Source organism: Melospiza georgiana, chromosome 11 (assembly GCF_028018845.1).
Source record: "Melospiza georgiana isolate bMelGeo1 chromosome 11, bMelGeo1.pri, whole genome shotgun sequence".
In the NCBI taxonomy this organism is placed as follows: domain Eukaryota; kingdom Metazoa; phylum Chordata; class Aves; order Passeriformes; family Passerellidae; genus Melospiza; species Melospiza georgiana.
The window spans coordinates 11,557,932-11,578,471 of NC_080440.1; the positions used below are offsets into that span (position 1 = coordinate 11,557,932).

Consider the following 20,540-nt stretch of genomic DNA (forward strand, 5'->3'; position numbering starts at 1 on the left):
TGCATGCTTGGTAAGGTACTGGGATTTTGTGTTTTTCTTCTGAAAGGACTGAAATAATTCTTTGCCTTAGATAACTTGTCAGATTTGGTATCCTAATAGGCTAATCCTATGCTTTTTGTTAAATATTAGCATCCTTCTGGGATTTTAAACAATATTTTCATAAAAATAAGGGGATGGGATATTTTCTAAACAGTGTGGGCAATTTATCCTATTTTTATAAAATTAAAAAAACCCTGAAGGCAATGTAGTGCATACTTTTTGTAGGAAAAAGGAGAAAAAAGGATCATAGTTTTAAAATATGATATCCAGAGGGGATGCAAAAAATTATGATGGCTGACCAGAGAATATTTCAGTGGTACGGTGATATTTTGCATTTTAAGAAAGACAGAAAAATGAAATTGTAAAGTGACTAATAGCAGCTGTTTTGTTGAACTTTATGTAAAAACTTTTCTCCTCTAAATCTAATTTTCTGATGGAATATGAAATGGGCATATGTTACACATAGAATCTACAGCCAGTGGGATATAAATGTATGCTTAAATATTGCATGTATATTTTTTCTCATTTTTGTTTTACTGTTTCTTGAAGCTCGGTCTCTTCAGTTTGGAGCAGGAATCTCCTTAGAGAGGCTTGAGAAACTTGGCGTCCTGGCCAAATTAAAAGCTTTTCTTGTTTTTCTGTTTATCTTTGGCCTCATCTCTGTTTAAATTATCTTTCCTGCACTCCTGCTGTTGAAAGACAGTGATAAAACTTCCACCAGTTGTACCAACTTGCTGACTTAATTTCCTCTAATGAACATTGGCTGCAGTAGCAAGAGTTTCTAAGGTTGACGTTTTTCTTTCAATTGATACGGTCAGGTTTTAGTTTCAGATTCACTCTGGACTTAGTCATAGGCTCTTCTAGTTGGCATTTTGCTTCCAAAATGTGCTCAGTCACTTCCAATGAAATTATATTTTCTTTTCAAGCCCCTTGCATTGTGTTAGAAAAGTCATACAGGACTGGGATGGTGCATCCCAAATTATACCTTTATGCAGTCTCCAGGTAACTGAACGTTGCAGTTTCACTGTGATGTATCTTCTATGCTTCTATTTGCTGTAGATGAACATATTTGCAACTTTTAACACAGAGAAAATAAACTGATAACATAGGAAGGCACAGTGTTTTTTGCTATATTGGAGCTACGAGAGCTAGTGACTGTGATAAAAAAAATCTGCAAATAAGGAAGGCTGATTGTGAAGAAGTACATCTACAAAAATCTGATTAAAATTTTTGAAATATGTTGCCCCCACCAAAGAAAAAATGCATACAAAAAGTCTGATGAAACTTTTTAAAATATCCCACCAAAGAAAAAATCCAAACACCCAATCCTAACAATCTAGTTTCTAATAATGGAAGGTATTGCGTTGCTGGATAGGCTAAATAACCTTCTTTGGACTGGATTCAATCATCTCATAGAATTTTTTTTGGCCTGCACACTTTGGATTACATGTAATTTCAACTTTAATTTTAAAAAATAAGGTTCTAGCTTTCCAGCCTTGGGAAGGAGTGACACTTGGAGTTTTACAGTCTTGAGTGCAGGCAGAGCAATCATATGGAAATCTTCTCCCACTCCTGGGATATTAATTTTGAAGCCCAGTTTGAATTGCTTTGAATTGGCCATTTTAGTGAAGGTTGTCTCAGCAGGTGTGATTCAGCAGCTACAGCCCTGAGACCCAAAGGACAGGAAGTGACAGATCCTGTGAGGAAAGAAATGGAGCAGGAGAGAAATACATAGAAAAAACTAAGAGGAAGTGAAAAGCTGGTTTTTGGTGTGCTGCAATACTACATAAAGAATTGTTCTTTACTCTGTGAAATAACTTTATGTGCCAACAGGCTGCTGATCTTTCATAGGTTTCAAGTTGCTCCCATAACTTTTACCAAGCTTCTGTCCTTTGTGATTTGCTGGCAGGTGTCCTTGCTGATGGCTCTGAAGCTGTCTCCTCTGTTAAAAATGCATGTTGCAATCCCAGTGAGCCTATTTTAAGGTTCTCTCATAGACCACATCCAACTTCCTTTTAAAAGGCCCATAATGGATTAAACTTATTTATAAATTGACAACTGTATACCATCTTTGTCCTGACTGAAGACTGCTTCCTTATCATTGATATATATAATCCCATTGAGCATTCTCTGTACCTCAGTGGTTCTTGCACATCTCTGCTTGATGGGCTTCTTCCCTTCCCTGAGGTGCACTGGATTTCTGTGGTGTCTGTGACACTTGATACTGGAAAATGATGCTTGTTTTAAATAAGAAATGGATTTGCATAGTGTGAGAAATGATGCTCACTTTTAACTTTTAAAGGTTTATTAAACCTTAACAAAATATAACAAAGGACTGAATAAGGAAAAATGACAGTGCTGGGAGCATGGGGCTTCTCTTAACATACACGTAATATTCATCCCTTACTTGTGGGAGCCAACCATCACATTACTCATCTATAACACATAGGTACTCAGAAATACTAAAATATGCTCTTGATAGTTGTAATTTCCTTGGATCTTGATGAAGGTTTTAAAAATCATGTCAATAGGACTGCCAGTAAGAAATGCCTGTGTGCAAAATGTGGAAATATTTATTCACCTGATGACAGTTGAAAGGTTTAGGCAAATAGAAAGATAAAAGAAGATTAGAAGTGTTTAGAAGATAACAGTTTGTACTTCTATCATTTGAATACAGCTCCTGTCTGGCATTGTCAGAATATACTGGTGTGCTTGCAGCATGTATGGGGAATTACTTATTTTATATAGTCACACCTAGGGTTTTTCAAATTGGACAGCTCTTCCGCAGCAAGGTAACAAATCCTTGAGAGGCAGAGAAGTCCCAACTCTTTGTCTATTGTAAGTGCTTGTTGTATCAGAGGTGAGGGCCCTTTTCATGAGTTAATCAAAAAGACCTATGCAAACAAGCAAGAGGATTTTTTCTTTGGTCAGTCACTACAGTTACAGAGCCTGACATTATTAGTGAACCTCCGTGATCTCATAGGCTGCTGCAAACTCTTGTGCACCAGAACCCTCTTAATAAAAATGTGAGGCACTGGATACACAAATTCATAGCAGCTGTCACAGCTGGGCTGTGGTGAAGTTTGGTCAAGACCCTTTGAACTTTTTATTTCACACTAATCCCATTTAGTGTGATCAATATACGGACCTCCAGCTCCTAGGTCTGTTAATTGGGTGTCAAGTGTTGGGTTGGCCTGTGTCAGGCTGTAAAATACAAACACAGAAGAGACTATCAGTAGGGAAGTAAAGTGTTTATTGTCTGAATGTATAAGAGTGAAAAGTTGCCTTCCTAGCCTGAGATGTCCTTAGGGATCTTAAGGGTGTTTTGTTTCTCTCAGTAAGGTAACAGTATAGTTAAATACGCATTTTACCAAAAATAGTAGAGCAGTTGGGGGCTGCCGAATAATGTAAAAGATCTAGTTCTGCTAATAATTTGATGCTGGAATACCTCTTTGTCTATTTACCCTCCTGCTTTTTTTCCTGATAATAAATATACTTAATTGCTCCTGTAACTATTTGAGTTGGGTTGCTTTAAGATGGGAGTCTTTTCTTGTTTTGCACGTGTACGTCTAAAATGAAGTTTCATCTAAGACTTAACAATATTTATTTTAACTTGTGCTTTGTAGCAGTCAGGGAATAGACAGGATAACTTAGATCTTCATTTCCCCATCTCGGAGAATCTCAGGAGGTTTTTTAACTCCCCCATCTTTAGTTCTCTATCATTCAGGGAAGCGTAAATATGTGGAATGATATTTCAACTTTCATACATTTTTGGGTTCTTTTATTTCAGCCTTTCAGTGACAGAAAGGACTGGGGAGTTGTGAGTAGTTTGTTTCATCTCCTTTGAAGAAAACCTAAAATTTATAATCCCAGATCAGACCTTTCCTATAACTCACGCAACTCATCCTGTTAACTGTTTTAATATATGGCACCGCTCTTTCATTAAACAACATCCAGGAATAATTAGTTCAGCAATGATGCCTCGGAACAAAAGCCCTTGATTTCGTTTAACTTTATAAGTTGGTCTCTTTTGATCTGCAAGAACACATCTGGGGCCTTTAAGAAAGTAGAAAGAAAAATATTAAATGTTTAGTAAGGCTGTTGGTGAAGGTTTCAAAGCACAGTAACCCTTTGGTACCATGACGTAGCTCAGAAGCAAAAAAGTGTGAATTTCTTGTTTCATAAGCTATCACATGGCACCTCTATATAGTAAATGCAGTTTTTGTTACCTGATGATGACTACATTTTGCCTTTATTTCCAGTTTCAGAAAAGGGAGTATCTTCATTCTTCCCCCACTTTTTTTTCATTCTTTTTTCTGACCTTTTACCTTGATTTTCCCTTGGATGCATTTGAATGAAGTAATCAGAATCATTACTGTAAACATGACATTTTTTTACCAGGTATCTTTGCATCAGAATTTATTTTTGCTGCATGAAACCTTTCACTGTACTGCTTTGTTCCTTTAATAGCTTACTATAATTTGCCAAGGTGGTAGGGATAAATCCATTTGTTCTTTACTTTAGACTTAGCTGCTTAGATTTTGCAAATATCCTAAGGACTTGCAAAAGTGCAGAGGATATAAATTTACTCGTCTAATCTTAATCACTGTTACTGACTTGTAATAGAAAATTGCTTACCAGTTGAACTCTTTAAAATTTGCCACTAAAAAAATCCTGCCTCGAGGGAAAGCTATAAAGATTTTGTATACCAATTGTTTTTTATTTCGTCAACTAAAAAGTATTGCGAAAAATACTTGTCTGATCATAATTAATTTGATTTTCTTTTCTTCTCCTAGCAGAGGTAGCCTTTGTTTTGATTGTAATTAGTAGAAGGAATTCACCAGGAGTAGCACTGTATCATTTGATTTGTACTGTTGTGTGTGTTGTGTTTGCTTGTTTGCTGTATTGCACCCAGGTGCTGCTGTATTTATATTCCAAGCGTTGCCTAGAAAATGTACAAATCATCACGATTAATGTTAGCGTTTGCCATAGCTAATGAAGCCTACCAGATCTCTCAGTAATTATTCATCACCTTTGTTTCATTTTGTATAAATCATGGCTTCTATTAACAAGCTTATTTTAGAGAAAGGACAGGAGAACTTTGTTCGTGAGAAAGAAATGAGCAAAACAACTTTTTTCTTATTTCTCCCCTTGGCCGTTCAAAATAGAAGTGAAAAGAGTTGAAAATATTATTTTTCATTATTTTTAAATGCAGCTTTATGTTCACTCTGTTTGTTTTTCTTAGTGAGCCTGTAACTCTAAGGTTGTGACCCAAAAATGACCTCCTTTTCCACTCTCAATTGCTTTTGAACTACTCCAATAAGTAAAAAGAAATAACCCAACAGAAGGGTAACCAGATCACTGCTACCACACCAAGCAAACAGGCAGGCTTTGGGATGCTCTTCTTTAATCTCTCTATCCACAGAGCCTTCATTTTAATTTGCAAAATTGAACCCAGATCGAGAGCAGTAAAGCCTGAATACGGTAAATATTCATGCCTCAGTGATCTAGAGTGGCTCCATTACATTTTAGAGATTGGGAGAATTACCTTTTGGATTATGTATATTCATGGGCTGATTTTTATTTGAGATCTAATATTACTCACATTGGGCTACATGTCGCATATTCTGTCAAAACCAGCCTTCTCACAAAGCTCCAAATGTTCCTTACACGTTAAAGTTTTACTTCTTTTCCCTATAGTTTCCTCCCTTTTATGCTTTTCAAAGACTGGTAGTAAACAAATTTCTTTTAAAGAAGAAGGGGGGAAAAAAGCCAGTACAAATTCTATAAAACCTTCAACCCTGTGTTTACTGTGATATATTTTTTTGCATGTGACTTTGAAGTCTTCAGATAAAAGTATTACTATTGTTCTAAACTTAAATCTATTTAAAAAAAAAATTCAGTTTGTTGTGTTGGAAGAAGAAAATTCCAGACAGCCTTTCTTTAACCTATAATTTTGCATTGGTTTTGACTTGTTTTTTCTTTGAAAAATGTTTTATTGAAATATTTTTGATAAGTTGCAGAAATTTTAATTGGAATGTAAATGTTAAGCTGCTTCTGTGTCATAGTTTTACTATGGGTCTGACATTCCCTGCATTGATACTTGCTACCTCAACTCATTGGCAGTATACTGTGCTTTTAAAATGCTTACCTTGTCATCTGTGGTGGTAGGTGGCACAAACAGTACCACTTAATTTCGGATGCTTGACATCATAATATTCCGTTCATGTTAAAAACAAACCAACAAACAAAAAAACCAACAAACCCTGAGATATTTTAGTCATTTTGAGATGAAAGGATTATGGTAGGCGTCTGCCTTCTGCATCCTTCCACACATCCAGGGGGTGCAGGGATCTGTTCCCTACCTGCCAGACATTTGTTGTGTGTGGCTGTTGGGCTCTTTTGGCCAGAGGACCAAAATGGGAGGTGATCCTCTCCCGTGTGAAAAGATTAACCCAAATCTGGAAGGGGCAAAGCAGAGAGAAAATAAGAGTGCAGTGAAGCTTGGCAGAGGTGAGGGGTGGGATCCCAAGAGTTCTTTAAGAACTTGTGTTACTGGGAAATGCTGCAAGGTGCTTGAGCAGCATGGTTGTCTTCTGGGGCAGAACAGAGACAGGAGGAGTCATGACCTGAGTGGGGTTTGGACAGCATCTCTCATAACAATGTTCTCATGTGGCATCTGGGGAGGGATGGGATGGGCTGGGGGGGTTGGTGTGAGTTAAAAGTTGTCTGAAATGGTTATGTTTATTGGAAGCTTTGCTGTGGATGAGGAAGATTGCTATGAAGTTATAATAATTCTGAAAAGTTGGCCTTTTCCTCTTAAAAAGTGGACATTGTTGAGTTTGTTCTTTTCTTGAGAATTTGGGTTGTGACAAATGATGCAGTTGAATTTATCTGCAGTGAGGCATAATGCCATGTTACATCACAAGGGTGACAAGATTACTGGAGTTTACCAAATAAATACTCCAGTAAGATAGCCTACATGTAATACAGTGGGAATTTGATGGTTTACAGTAAATAATGAATTCTGGGCAGTTCAGTCATGAGAAGAAAATAAACAGAGGACAGGATTTTTTATTCAGTGAGATTTGTCCAGCCTGTACATGGGATAGATTAGGTTCTGTTGAAAAAAATTTGGGTTTATATGTTTAAAGGCTAGAAGAGACTGCTTAAGCACAGAAGGTCACTTAAGTTTACCTGAACAATCTTAATCTTTTGATTTTTGGCTGTCTGCATGAATATAGCATACATGTAATATAAATTAAAATTATGGTATTGGAGTTGCATGAGAGTAAGGTCACTGACCTGCTTCTTTATATATTGGGTGCATAGTCATATTTCAGATGCTGGGAAAGGGAATAACCCAAATGGATTTTAGTATCCCTTTTTATATTGCTTTATTCCAGTGTTGCGGTGCAGACTCTCCAGGCTCTGGTGTTATTTTATCCAGAAGGAGAATATATTAAATATAATCTTATAGTATATGTGGGGTGTTACATAAGCACCACAGTGGTCTTATGGTGAATGCCCTTATAAAACTCACTTTAAAAAAATTAGAGTTAAAAAAATCATTTAATATGAAATATTTTTTTTCTCCAGATGCTATATTTCTTTCCCACATAGAGATGAGGCCATGCAGAAATAATAGAATCTAGAAGTATTCAAGGTCTTTCAGATAATTGCTAGTAAGCCCTATGATCTTGCTGGAACCCACACACTTGGAATTATTTCTGACTCTTGGAGGTTTCTACTCTTTGTAGCTGGTCCTAGCTGCTCCTCCTGTGATGTTGGCTCAGAAGAGAAAGGTCTCTGCAACCTGAGCAGTGGGCAGAGGCTGCATTGTGTGATTTGCTGTTCAATGATGTGTTATTGACAGCTCTTGTATTATTGACACCTCCTGTTTTATCTCCATTTTATGCTGTTTTGAAATCCTGGTTAAAATTTTGGAGCTAACTATTTACTGCGTGAACCACAAAGGCATCTTAGAGAATCTAGAAAATACTTCCTACATTATTTCTTAAAACAAAAGATTTTTTTTAACTTCAGTGGAGGATGTGACTTTTTATTTCTGATGGTTCATTGTTGCTCTCTTGTGCCTTCATATCCTGTATGTCCTTTTAATGCTTTTGAGCAGGAGTGGTTTGCCAGCTTCACTAAATATATGGCTGCTTGCTCATCTATGGGATTTGGCTTTGCCATCCCTCATAAAGCAAAGAATTCAACATTCTTTGTGTTTAGAAGAGAATTTATAAAGATATCTGCTTATGTGGAAGGAGCAGTTTTATGTTTAAATTGGAGCTTTGCTTAAACACAGGCTGACTAAAAACTAAAAATTTTCAGTCTTCGTGGCCTTTCAGATTAGAGGCCAGTGTAGTTTGGTATCTTCTGGCCACCAAGAGAGGATACTGGAAGAGAGAAGGTGACATACCTTATTCTTTATTTGAATTTGTAGTAGATCAACACGGAGGAAGTAAGTTCTTGCTTTGAAAAGCAGCAGGTATGGGATTGGTGCTTGATGCACTGATACTGCATTTTGGTGATGCACTTGGGAGTTTGCTGTTCCCCTTCTGCTTATAAAGATGCACTTCTGGATGATTCTGAGGTGGTGTTTCATGCATTTGGCACTTTGCTACAAGGTATGGCCAGCTGGGACTTCTGGAGAGAGAGAGTTTTTTCCTGCTAGGGTACTGATTCAGGCAGGCTTGTGCTTGATGTATTTTTAAATCTTTAAAGGGTTGAAATGATGCTGTCTTAATTTTAGTTCCTTTTTCAATGTACGTTTAAAGATGCAGCTCTTAGTGGCTGGGCTGTGAAGTGTGATTTTTATCTTGAAACTTCTTGGAGTCCTCACTATTTGAAGTGGGGTCATTTTTATACTGCATATGCAATCCTCCTTTTATAATACTGCACTCATAATCAGTATTTTCTCTAACATATTATTGAGACTAATTATTTTAACTTTGCAATTTCTCATCAGCATTACAGGGAAGCCTGGTTGCTGTATCTCATATCAGAAAGATGCACTCACAGCATTGAGAGGCAGCAGGATGGCTAGGATTTTATCTAAAGCTATGAGCAATGGCATATGGCTGATAACTTAATGGAAGTTGGATAAATAAAGGAAAAAAAGGTCTGACATATCAGTGCAAAAAGTCATTAGTGGACTTTTTCTGTATCCTGTTTTCTATTAGTCTATAGTAAACTGCTTTGAAAATCATAGTGGGCTTTTCCTTTGGTCTTAAAATAACAAGTTCTCATATATTGGATACATTTGTTTATCTCAAGGGCTGAACTGTTTGGGTGCTTTTGATTTCTTTTTTGTGTTTTTCAATCTGCATTTGAATACAAACTTCTTTCTCACCCTTTTTATGGCTTTTTACATAATGCTTTAGGAACATTAATGTCATTATGCAAACTAAAATTTAAAACAGGAAGCAAATCTCTGCAAATGATGTAAGATTTCAACATGTGGCTCTTGATTTATATGTTGATATACAATCAAGTCCCCTGTGCCACAAGAAAACAAAATGTGAGTGATTTTCTTAGCAAAGTTTGTGACAGGTTTTGTAATGGTATCCATGTTCTCCATGTTTACCTACATAGTTCACAAGCAGTAAAGCCTGTCACTTTAAAGTTGCACTCAATAATGTTCACTTTCTGTGTCTGAAGGCCTAATTTTCCCACTTTGAGTGGATTGCTAAAATGGGCCTTGGGTAATTTTAATGGAGGACAGAAGATAGAAGTTGTTTTCTGGACAGAATTTTGAGAACTAAAATGGGTGCTTGAAATAAATGCAAAAAAATGCCAAAGATATTTGTCATAGCTGGTCTCAGTTAAAAATTCCTGTTGCTCAGGACAACAGTAGAAGTATTTTACCTCATTCTAGTGGTGGAGGGGTGGACTGAATGATCCAGCCCCAGCTCCCAACTTGAAAAATCCATTGCTGTAAAGCTAAAGAAAATATGTGAAAGCTTAGAACTCTGTTATAGCTTGTAGGGATCCCTTACATAGGGAAACTAGATATGCATAAGAGAAACAAATCTAATACTGGGGGTCAGTTGCACCCTTTTCAATGCTTCTGGGTTTGTATTTTAAAGGCCAGACAAAATAAAGATGAATGTTACTTATGTATTTGAGCCTCTTGAAGAAAAACCCTACATTTGGAGTATTTTAAACCATGGGCAAATGTCTCTGTCAGTCAGGATCAGAGTGAAATGGAATGAAATACTGTACTGATGTTCATGGGCTGCTCAGAAAACAGGAAATCAGTGATTTAAAGCTACTCTGGCTCTTGTTATTTGATACAGTGGGTGCAGACCAACTCCCTGATTCACTTCTCTGCTGGTTCCATGTCTGACCTTTTGGAGGAGAAGCAACTCCAACTCACTTTGGGTGATCTAATCCACCCCCCCAGTCACACTCTGTGTTCTGGTCAGATTCCAGTTTCTACAAACATTATGCTCTTGGAACAGAGGTTGTGGTCAGTTAAGGTGCTCTGCTGTGTGCTCCTCTGACAGTTCTGGCACTGAGAACAGGAGGGGAAAAAAGAAATGGCCTTGGATGTGTTCTTTCTCTGATAGGTTTATGGAAACTTCAGATACAATAATAGATACCAATTAGAGCCAATATAGATGGGCTGATCAAATAATTTGCAGGGTACTGGATAGATGAGCATGAAGTGGTGATTCTCAGTAGGCTGAGTGATGCAATGGCATTTCCTACTGTGTCTGAGGACAAGCAGACCTGTGTGAAAGCCAGACCCAGCTAAAAGGAAACCAGGTGATTCTGAGAGCTCTGGGTGGGCACAGTCACAATTCCCTCCTGGGAGAGAGTTTGGGGCAGCACAGATAACCTGCTTTGGTTGGGGGGGGGACAGGGGTGGGTGGATGTTTACATGATTCTGCAAATTTTCAGTGTGTTTTCAATTAGTAGGCTAATGTTTTCTGAAAGAGAATTAGCGAGGATCCAAACTGTTCTTGAACTGGCATTTGAAACTGAAGACCGTGAGCAAATGTATCCACAGAAGCTTCATTCAACGCTGGGAAATACTTTTGTGTCCATACTCCACTACAGTGTTTATCTTGCACACAGGAATTACAGCAGACTTTTTGTCACAGGAAGTGATGCTTTACAACTGTGTATTGTTTAATGTAGATGAACTGAGGGTTTTGGCAGAACACAGTTATATTCTGATACAATCCAGCTTTGTATGTTATGGTTGAGAACTGTAAATCACAATGAAAAAAGGTTAATCATGTGAAGTGAATATTTGAAAAGTACTTGTTCATTCTCCTTCTGATCACTGTTTATGAGCTGCATGTCAGATGTGCCTAATCATTTGAGCTAATTTAAGAGGAGAGAGTAGGCATAACATAGGAAAGTTTCATGGATGCCTAATTAAAAGCCAGTATGTGTTCTGAGTATATGCACACAACTCTGTTTTCTAATCACAATTTTTAGTCTTAAATGTTATCTAAAGTCTGTAAAAGATATTTCAGATTAATATTCATAGACTGTTTTTCTAATACTTTCATTCATCTGTTTAGGTGGGTAATTGCTAAAAAATAATATTGTAATCTGGAATACTACTAATAAAGTCTTTGTGACTTCATTTAAAATAGAAAGCTAGACAGATCTCTTCTGCATCTTCTGGTTCCAATTCTGTTTTGAGGAGTGACAGTACTGGAAGATTCCTTAGTTTTTGCCAATTTATTGACCCCATCCATGGTTGTAGAAGAGGAAAGATTCACTGTTGGTATTATCACATGTGAAATCACAAAAGTCTTTCAAAATTGTTTGGGCGTTTACTTTTCATGCTATAGATTGATTCTTGTAGTGCTTGTAATGTCATTGAAACACTTATGTTTAGAAAACCTTGGGTTTTAATGTTTCATTTTTCTTCTTGAAGTCCTATATAAGAATGAGGCCACTATAAAAATGGTTGAAACTGGAGAGGGAGGGGTAGTGGGTGAAAGAAGGAAGGGTTTGGGAAAGGTTTGATTCAAGCCCCTCTACTTTCAGCCTTTAAAATACCATCTTGGAAGTCAGTAGAAAGCTGGAGGTAAATGCCAAATTGTTTCTCTCCGATGTATCTGTTTGGTTCCTGTTGTTGAGGAGGTTTAACTAAAGGGGTAATGAATGTTTATTTGAGTACAAAAATGCTTTAAACTTAAACTACCAAGTATTTACAATGGCCTTTTAAGTCTGTTTTGACATTAGTTAGTATCTTGACAAACTACTTTGGTTCAGGCATTTTTAGTGAGAGTTTTTTCACTTACATGAACATACCTCTTGATCTCCTTTCTCATAATATTTTGTGGATTCTTCAAGAATTCACAGGCATTGATGTGGCATTTGATTTGAAAAATGTTGTAGTAATAACATTATAATCTGTAACAGGGTGTTTCTTTTGGTTTTGGTTAGAAGCCAGAGGCTCAGGGAACCCAAACAATATTTGTAGTGGTGAAGCTCATGGGTATTGTTATTTGTATAATTATGATTTCCAAAAGGAATACAAGATTTTTGTTCTTTTCCAGAAGGCATGTAGCTGCTGTATTTTCTGGGTTTTTTAAGAGCTTTCTGTGTATTGCCTGTGACCATTTTTTGCTGACTTATTTGGAGACTTCTTTATATTTCAGTTACTGAAGATTTTAGTTCAGCCCATAGACTTTTCATCTGCTCTTCTATTTTGATCTAATTTTCTGCAATTTGTTCCCCTCTGGGTCAGGTGATGTTGGGAATAGGCATAGACAGATTATTTGGAGCCAAGTGATATGTCCTCCATACAGGGCAGCAGGCTTTGTGGAAAAAGGGAATGTGAAAAACATCATTTTGTTTCCACTTGTGTTGCAGCTAACATGCAGAAAAAAGCTGATACATTCAGTATTATGAATTACTGAGTAAATAGCTCTGTGATGAAGATAATTAAGTTGCCTAGACTGTTCTGAATTGTCCAGCCTAAATGCTGTGCTCTGAAGCTGTGTGACATCTGAGGATGAAGCCCAGCTCTGCTGAGTCCAGTCCTTTGGTTTGGAATTCTCCTCATCAGTGCTTGCATATTTTATGAGTTTTTTTCAGGAGTTAGAAGATAAATGAGTGGGCTGGGATTAGAAGATGGGCTACCAAGGGACATGGGGTGGTTGGAAATTGATTTGAGAATAGTTCCAGCTGAGCAAGAAAGTAAAAGCTTGAATGGTGAGAATTGCACAGTAGCATTTGGCATGAACCTTTTTGATAGCTGTAGAATTGATGATAAGTAAAGGGAGATGGAAGAAGAAATTATGCTGAGAGTTGAGATCTGTCCTAGCAATGTTGTTGTTCTGTACACATTCAAAGTATAATCTATTGCATGTAGATAAAAGCATACTAAAAAAATTATCTCTGGAATTGAGCATTCTCATGAAGACTTGAGTTCTTGGATCTGAGTGTTGAGGTTTCGGCCCTTCAAAAATGCTGTGTATTACTTTTCTGTACTAAGGACTTTTGTCCAAGTACATGATATTTATTTAGGAGATAATTTTTTTTATTGCCAAAGATAAAATTTCAATATTAAAAGCTATCTGATGTAGAGACTTGAAGCAGAGGGGTTACCTATAGAAGCATCCAGCATTAGTAGGAATACAACAGGTGGCACCATAAACATATTGCCAGAAAAAACTTTTGGTTACATTCAACTTGAGGGGATGGGGGTACTTACTAAGGGTGAAGATTTGCTGAACTGAAAGAGGAAAAAACCAAAAATGAATCCTTGTTAAACTAAACCAGTTTACTCTGATCAAGCTGAGCCTAGACTGATCTTTAAAAGTTGATTTCATTCTTCTTCTCTCCTTGAAATAAGTAATACAATAGCAAGCTCATTAAGGCGAAAATTTGATAGCATCTGGGAAATTGTAATAAAAGTAGTGATTGATGTTTCACTTTTCCTATGATATTCCTGAGATATGGAGCCCCACCTTTTAGTGACAGCAGTGCTAGCTGTATGTTCATGAACATTCCAATCTTCCTAAGAAAGCTTTGAGGCTTTTGTTTTTTAGTCTATGGAATATTATAGACCAGGAATGGGTGGGCTTTTGTATTACTGATGATTTTGTAGTGATGGTTCATGAGTTCATTGTGCTTGGTGCTGTGCAAATACGTTTTTTTTCTTTGCTCTGCACATTTTACAGTTTATTCAACCATGCCAGAGAAGTGTGTGAAAGGTTTTTCATGGAAGGGGTGGGAAAGCAGACGCATAGGTGCATGAATGGGTATTGTAGTGCTAAATTTTTGATGCTGCAGATGCTCAAGGGAGTATATTTAAGCTATTCCCCAGTGTGAGTATATCCGATTATTTGCAGATAGTATTGTGGGTACTGCAGCACAGATGATGTAAATATCAACAGTTGGGGTCATGATAGTCCTCAGTCTCATGAAGAGAAGAAGAATAAGCTGGTGGTAATTTTAAATGATGGAGTTCTTCTACTTTTTGATTTGTGGACTCTTCTAGAAGGTCAGTTGTCTTGCAAGACAGCAGGGTGTCATGTGGCTGTACATCACAATATAAGCAGATATCATGTGACATGAGCATATGAGTGCTTATGATGCACTCATGTGCAATTAATTGTTTCGTTCTTTTTGTTGCCCTTTCATCCATAGGTGACAAAGAAGGTCAAGTCCATGCAGATGTTCCATACTCCTGTGACTTACGCAATGCAGGGTGACAGGGTGGGTGTCTGTGTGACCCAGTTTGATCCCAAGCTGCTGGAACGAGGCCTGATTTGCACCCCAGATTCACTTCACACCATCCACGCTGCCATCATTTCCTTGAAGAAAATTCAGTATTTCCGAGGAGCTCTTCAGACTAAGGCCAAGTTCCACATCACGGTCGGCCATGAGACAGTGATGGGAAGAGTGATGTTTTTCAGTCCTGCCCCTGCTAACTTCAATGAAGAAATTCAAGAAAATGTGTTTGATTTTGAAAAAGATTATCTTTATCAAGAGCAATATTTGTCCAAGGACTCGGTTTCTTCAGAGGAGAACAAAGAAAATGACCAGGCAGGAGAAGTTCAGCTCCCAAAACAACAGTGGGCTTTGCTGGAGTTTGAAAAACCAGTCACTTGTCCTAAACTGTGCCTTGTGATTGGCTCCAAGCTGGATACAGATATTCATGCCAATACCTGCAGGCTGGCATTCCATGGGGTGCTGCTCCAAGGCATGGAAGACAAGAACTACACAGAGACTTTCCTTCCAAAGCTGAAAGTCTACAAACAGAAGCACAAAGAAGGACAGGTGGAAAGGGTAAGGCGTCTCTCTCTGCTATATATGGGAATTGGAAATATTTGTCCTTTACATGTTGGTGGACTAAAGAATTGTCACTGCTATGTTCCAGAGCCCTTACACAGGATTTTCTAATTTTTGTATTACCCAGTGTATTACATCTGGTCTGCTTGCAAACTGAAATCACTGTTTAAAGTGACTGGTTTATTCAGTGTGATCCAGTGATGAGTAATTTGGTGCTGTTTTTGCACTGATCCTTTCAGAGTCTCTGATCAGTGTGTTCCTCTCAAGAGAGTAGCTTTCTGCACCTTCCTAAGTGACAAAACTTCCAGGTTTCATTGATGTATTTTACAGAGTCTGTAGTGCATTGAAAATGTAAAGACAGTGGAAAACAAAGTAGCATTTGGTTAAGTAACACAAATAACACAAGTAATTGTTTTTTGGTATCTTTACTTTTTAACAAATAAAAGCATTTACTTTAGTAGGCAAAAAGAAATTTCCTACAGGATGCCTTACAAGTGATAACATGTTGAACTTGGAATCAGGTTCATGACATGGAGAACTTCAGCCATGCCTAATGCATGTTATTTCTATGTCACACAAGTAATAATAATTATCATCATCTGCTATAGGGTTTGTATTTGACCCATCTCAGTGTAGGAGAAAACAGAGATGCTTTCTGGAGGAGTTAGCAGCTACAGTGAGAATTAAAGGGGATTTGTTTGTACTCTGCCATCAGAATTGGAGAGATGCCCTGACTGTAGTGGTTGGTGTTACATTGCTGGCATAGGTTTGGCCTTGGTGCTGGTTACCCTTCAGTCAGCAGTGGAGAATCACTTGTTGATACATTGCACAGTGGAATTTTTCATGATGAATGGTTTAGGTGCAGACGTAGAATATATAAGTAACTTTATTGTTTGCCCCTTAGTGAACAGAGTTGATGCAAACTTCAGCATTTGTTTAGTTGATGTATTGGTATGATAGATGATCTATTAAACATTGGGTAAAGAACTCTTTTAATTTTGATTTTCCTAACTCAAAACTTCATTGTTTGAACAAAATGTTTAGCATTATTTTCAAAATTCCATGAAGCTGAGTTGAGGATTGCATAATATCTCTCCTTAATTTGCTATAGGAGACTAAACACTTGGCATATGATACTGTGTTTGCCATATATAATGCAGACTCCTTGAATATTGTTTGTTTGCTTTACTAATTTAATAGTAGGAAGATCCCTGCTAGGACATGATTAGTGAGGTTCTTCGAAATGCCTCACTAAATTAATTGATCAAATAGCTAATTCATATTTCTTCCCTTTTTTTCCTGAGGTTTCTATTGAATTTTTAGCTCTTAAAGGAAAATATGACTTTCTCCTTTGAATTTTCACTTCTGATTTTGGAGGCCTTTTATTTCAAAGGAATGGCAGACCTATGACATTGTGTTGGTTTTTTGAATGCCAGTTGTGTTGCTAGAAAGGGAGGTAGTTAGGAGGGGGATGTCTGTAGCTTCCTGAATTTTTATCTTTGTTTATATGAGTTATCTGAAACACCCAAAATCTGCAGTCACTCTTCCCAATTTTGGTAGCAGGTGTGTTGTCTGCTTGGTTTGACATGTCCAGCTGCCTTTCTCTCTGGCTGATGGAGACACTGAATTAGAACCAGGAGTCCAAAGTGTTCTGGGCAGAGAAGCTCTAGACCAAATATGTGTGTCTGTCATTCCTCTGGCATTCAGGAGCTTTCTGAGCTCATGAAACTTTTGTCTTTATCTTGGCTCAAGATTGATGCACTTGTGCATGGCCTGTGCTGCCAGGATCCAGTGAGAGCTGGCTTGCAGTTACAATGGGAATGGAAATTTGTGTGAGCCATGGAGACAGATGCCTTTCTCTCACTGAGGTGAACTGGTCTCACATTTTTATTTTTGTTCTCAGTACCTGGCACTGATCTTTGGCACTTAAAAACTTGCAGAGTACCAACTGTGTGAGTTGTCTGTTGGGGTTGACAGTTTGCTGTTAGCCCTGGTCATACAATTTTAATTGTTTTTATTTAGTGTTATGTTCAAACTGTGTGCTGGTTTATATATTCTTCTCTAGATTTTACTGTGTAAATAATGGAATAACATTCATCAATTACACATACTTTATTTTCTGGCCCAAACCAAAACCAATGAACGTGCTTTATTTAATATTTGACCAACAGAATAATTTATTAGGCTATGTAAGTGAACTATTTTATCATCCTGTGCCTTTTAAAATGTAGATCAGGGAGGTTTATTATTTTATCCTGCCTTTGTACCACAGTGTGCTCTATATATGTGCCTTGATCACTGTGTGTGTGACACTAACTGGTCCTGTAAAGGGACAATTGTTTGTACCCACATTCTGCCTCCTGTGGTAGATACTGCAGATACTTGGAGCTGGCATTTTCCCTGGTGCATGCTGGAGGGATGATGGAGCAGACACTGCAGGAAAGGCTCATGGTGTGAAGTCCCAGGAGTGCTCAGGGACTTGGAAGGGTTGGTGGGAAGAGGATTGTGCCAGGTTTCAAGGCCCTGCTGGGGAAGTGCTTACGGCCGAGGGAGCTGCTGGCTGAGCCTGTGCTTTGCAGAGCCCAGCAGCAGGAACAATTGGGTGGTACAGAGACTTATTTTAGTACACAAAGTCACCAGCTAATAGAAAACTTGAATCAGCTGGTCCCACCCTGCTGCTGATGGATGGCTGGAGATTAGGATCGCTGGATTTAGGGTGTCTGTTCTTGGCACTGATACAGGAAAATTTCTTTCTCTGTTGAGCAAGGAAGCTCCCCCCTCCTCACCTTCCCTGGGGAGGCATAAAATAATAATAATAATAATTAAAAAATACATGTTACCTTCACAAGAAGTGAACTTTTTCCTTCAGAGAATACTGCAGGGGAAAATCAGCTTCACAGCTTCCTGAAAGGCTGGGAGAGAGGGAGGCAGGGCCATGTAAGGTCCCTCCTCGGGTTCACCATAGAAACGTGCTTAAAACTGGGATGCAAGGGAATTCAGTAGTGCCCGTTTATAAAACATTGCTGCTAATCTGATGAGGGGTCTCCCAAGCCCCCCTGCTTGCTCCTGGAATTAAAATAAATTCCCTGCAGTTTAACTACCAGTTTACCCAGGAGAAATCAGGCATTTATGGTTTGGCTTTTTGTTCCTATTCTGATTACTTTCAGAGCACTGATGGAATAGTAAGAACTGTAAATTCATTAAGTTTCAGCATCACAGTATTTTTCTTGTGTGCCCCTTGTGTGTGGCACACTTCTGCACTGTAAGGTTTATTTTTTTTTAATAAAACAAGAATATTAATTCTCCAACATTTTTTGTTTCTACAAGAAAGGGTGACATTTTTCCTGTTTCACATAGAAATGAAATCCATGGAAAATTATGGCATTTACTACACAGTATTTTTTTGAAAATCATACTTAGGCTAGCAAACAGTCTTTGAGGAGTACAGTTTACTGAAATTTCATGCCTGAGCTTCCTGTTTTTTCTCATCTGCTGAAGTGGTGGAAAATGTTCTACAAAAATTCAACTACCCTGTCATTGCACTTTTACTGCTCACTTTTCCCTTTTGGTATCTTCTCTAATGCCAAGATTGAGTGGAGCTCTGTGAGAGAAAGAATCACACTTGACTACTGTTGCTCATCAAAATCTTTGTATTTACCTGTCTGCAGTGCATCCTTGTTTATCCACTTGAGCCTCCACAACTGATTTTTTGGCAGGAGGAGCAGAATAAAGGGGAATATATATTACTGTCAATATATATTGATACTGATACTTTTTTCACTCTGTGACAAATTACTATATGAGAAGTTAGTGTTGTCTGAGGTGCAGCTTAGTCCATGAAATTGAGGTGCTGGGATTGCATGTTGGTTATGAAAATGTTGCATGATTCTACTGCAGTAATGGTTTTTATTTGGTATTATACCATTTGATCTTTCTGAGCTGTTATGAAAATGTGAGAATGCTCTATTTCACTTTAGACCACGAGGGGTTTTTTATCTTTAAGTATGGTAAGTTTTAAGGAAAATCTAAATATGCTGTTTCATTTGGACTAAGAGTTCTAAGTGGTAGAGGTTCATATTTGCTTAACCTCATGGTTTCAAAAATAGTGTGAAATGTTAGTCCAGCTTTCTGTTGCAGAGGGGACTTGAGAGAGGGGAGAGCTTCAGTGGGAGGAAGTTTATGTCTGGAGCATCTTTTGGGTGTGGTTGTGTGGAGGCAGAGACTGTCGCCCTCTGGATGTTTTATTTTTGCAAACCCTTGGCTGCCTGACAAATGTGCTTTCAATAGGAAAAAGCTAGGCTGGCAACAAGTGGCTTGTACTGATAAAAAGGTAAAAGAGAGTGCTATTGTGAACTCCAGTGCAGCCCTAAGGAGTGTGATGTGGGAATCTTGGTGGAAAAGGGCAAATGAGTGAGAGGGAGGTTTTGTCCCTCTGATTTGGCATTCAGTGCTGGCAGTGCTTGCTGCCGTGGAGCAGGTCAGCTGTTCTGGAGCTGGAGACAAATGACAAAGCTAAGCAGCAGCTGTTGTCCTTGGTCTTGTGCTTCCAGAGACAGTGTTCAGCTCTTCACAGTGCTGTGGGCAAAGAGACTTGATTAATCGTAACATCATCTCTGAAATACCTTCTTTGAATTTAACCTCTATGCAGCCTTGCAGGTTCATTCCAGTCTGACTCATGAAGCACTTACTCAGTTCCTGGAATAAATCCTTTATATTTGTCACATTATTTGCTCTTCGGCTTCCACGAACGTACAGGTTGAGTGCAGAGAGTTTCAACTGAAAGGTGAACTGTAGGAGTGCATTATGCTTTCCTGCATGACTCAGATATTCTGCCTGTTTTGAAAATGTTTGCATGAGTAGGATTTATCTTAGGATGGTTGCCACAGTGTCCTATTGTCACGGGTACTCGTAAATCCAAAGCTCTGTGACAGAAACAAAAGGAGGAGGAAAAGTCTGTCTTGCAGTGTGAGCTGCACCTTCTGCACTTTCAGGCTTGTGTAGCGAAAAATATAAATGTGCTGGCTGGAATGGGTTCCCATTTTAAGTGTAGAAGAATGCTTTCCTATCATAATGGGCTTGTCCTTTATAAAGATGCTTTTTCAGTTAGAAGAATTAATTCCCTCTATTTCAAAGTTTTTAATGTATCTTTCTCATGATTTGCCGTGCTCTTTGGGCTTTACTTGGTGGTAACCATGGTGCATGATGTCCTGGTTTTGTTCATC

General features: G+C 38.1%; 1 protein-coding gene across 1 annotated transcript in view; it reads left to right on the forward strand.

Moving 5' to 3' along the window:
* EEFSEC (eukaryotic elongation factor, selenocysteine-tRNA specific) overlaps window positions 1-20,540 on the forward strand; it is a 123,327-nt gene that overhangs the window by 49,465 nt on the left and 53,322 nt on the right. The window contains exon 5 of the mRNA XM_058031843.1: window positions 14,674-15,315. Within this exon, the coding sequence (XP_057887826.1) occupies window positions 14,674-15,315 (642 nt within the window). The remainder of the gene's footprint in view (window positions 1-14,673; window positions 15,316-20,540) is intronic.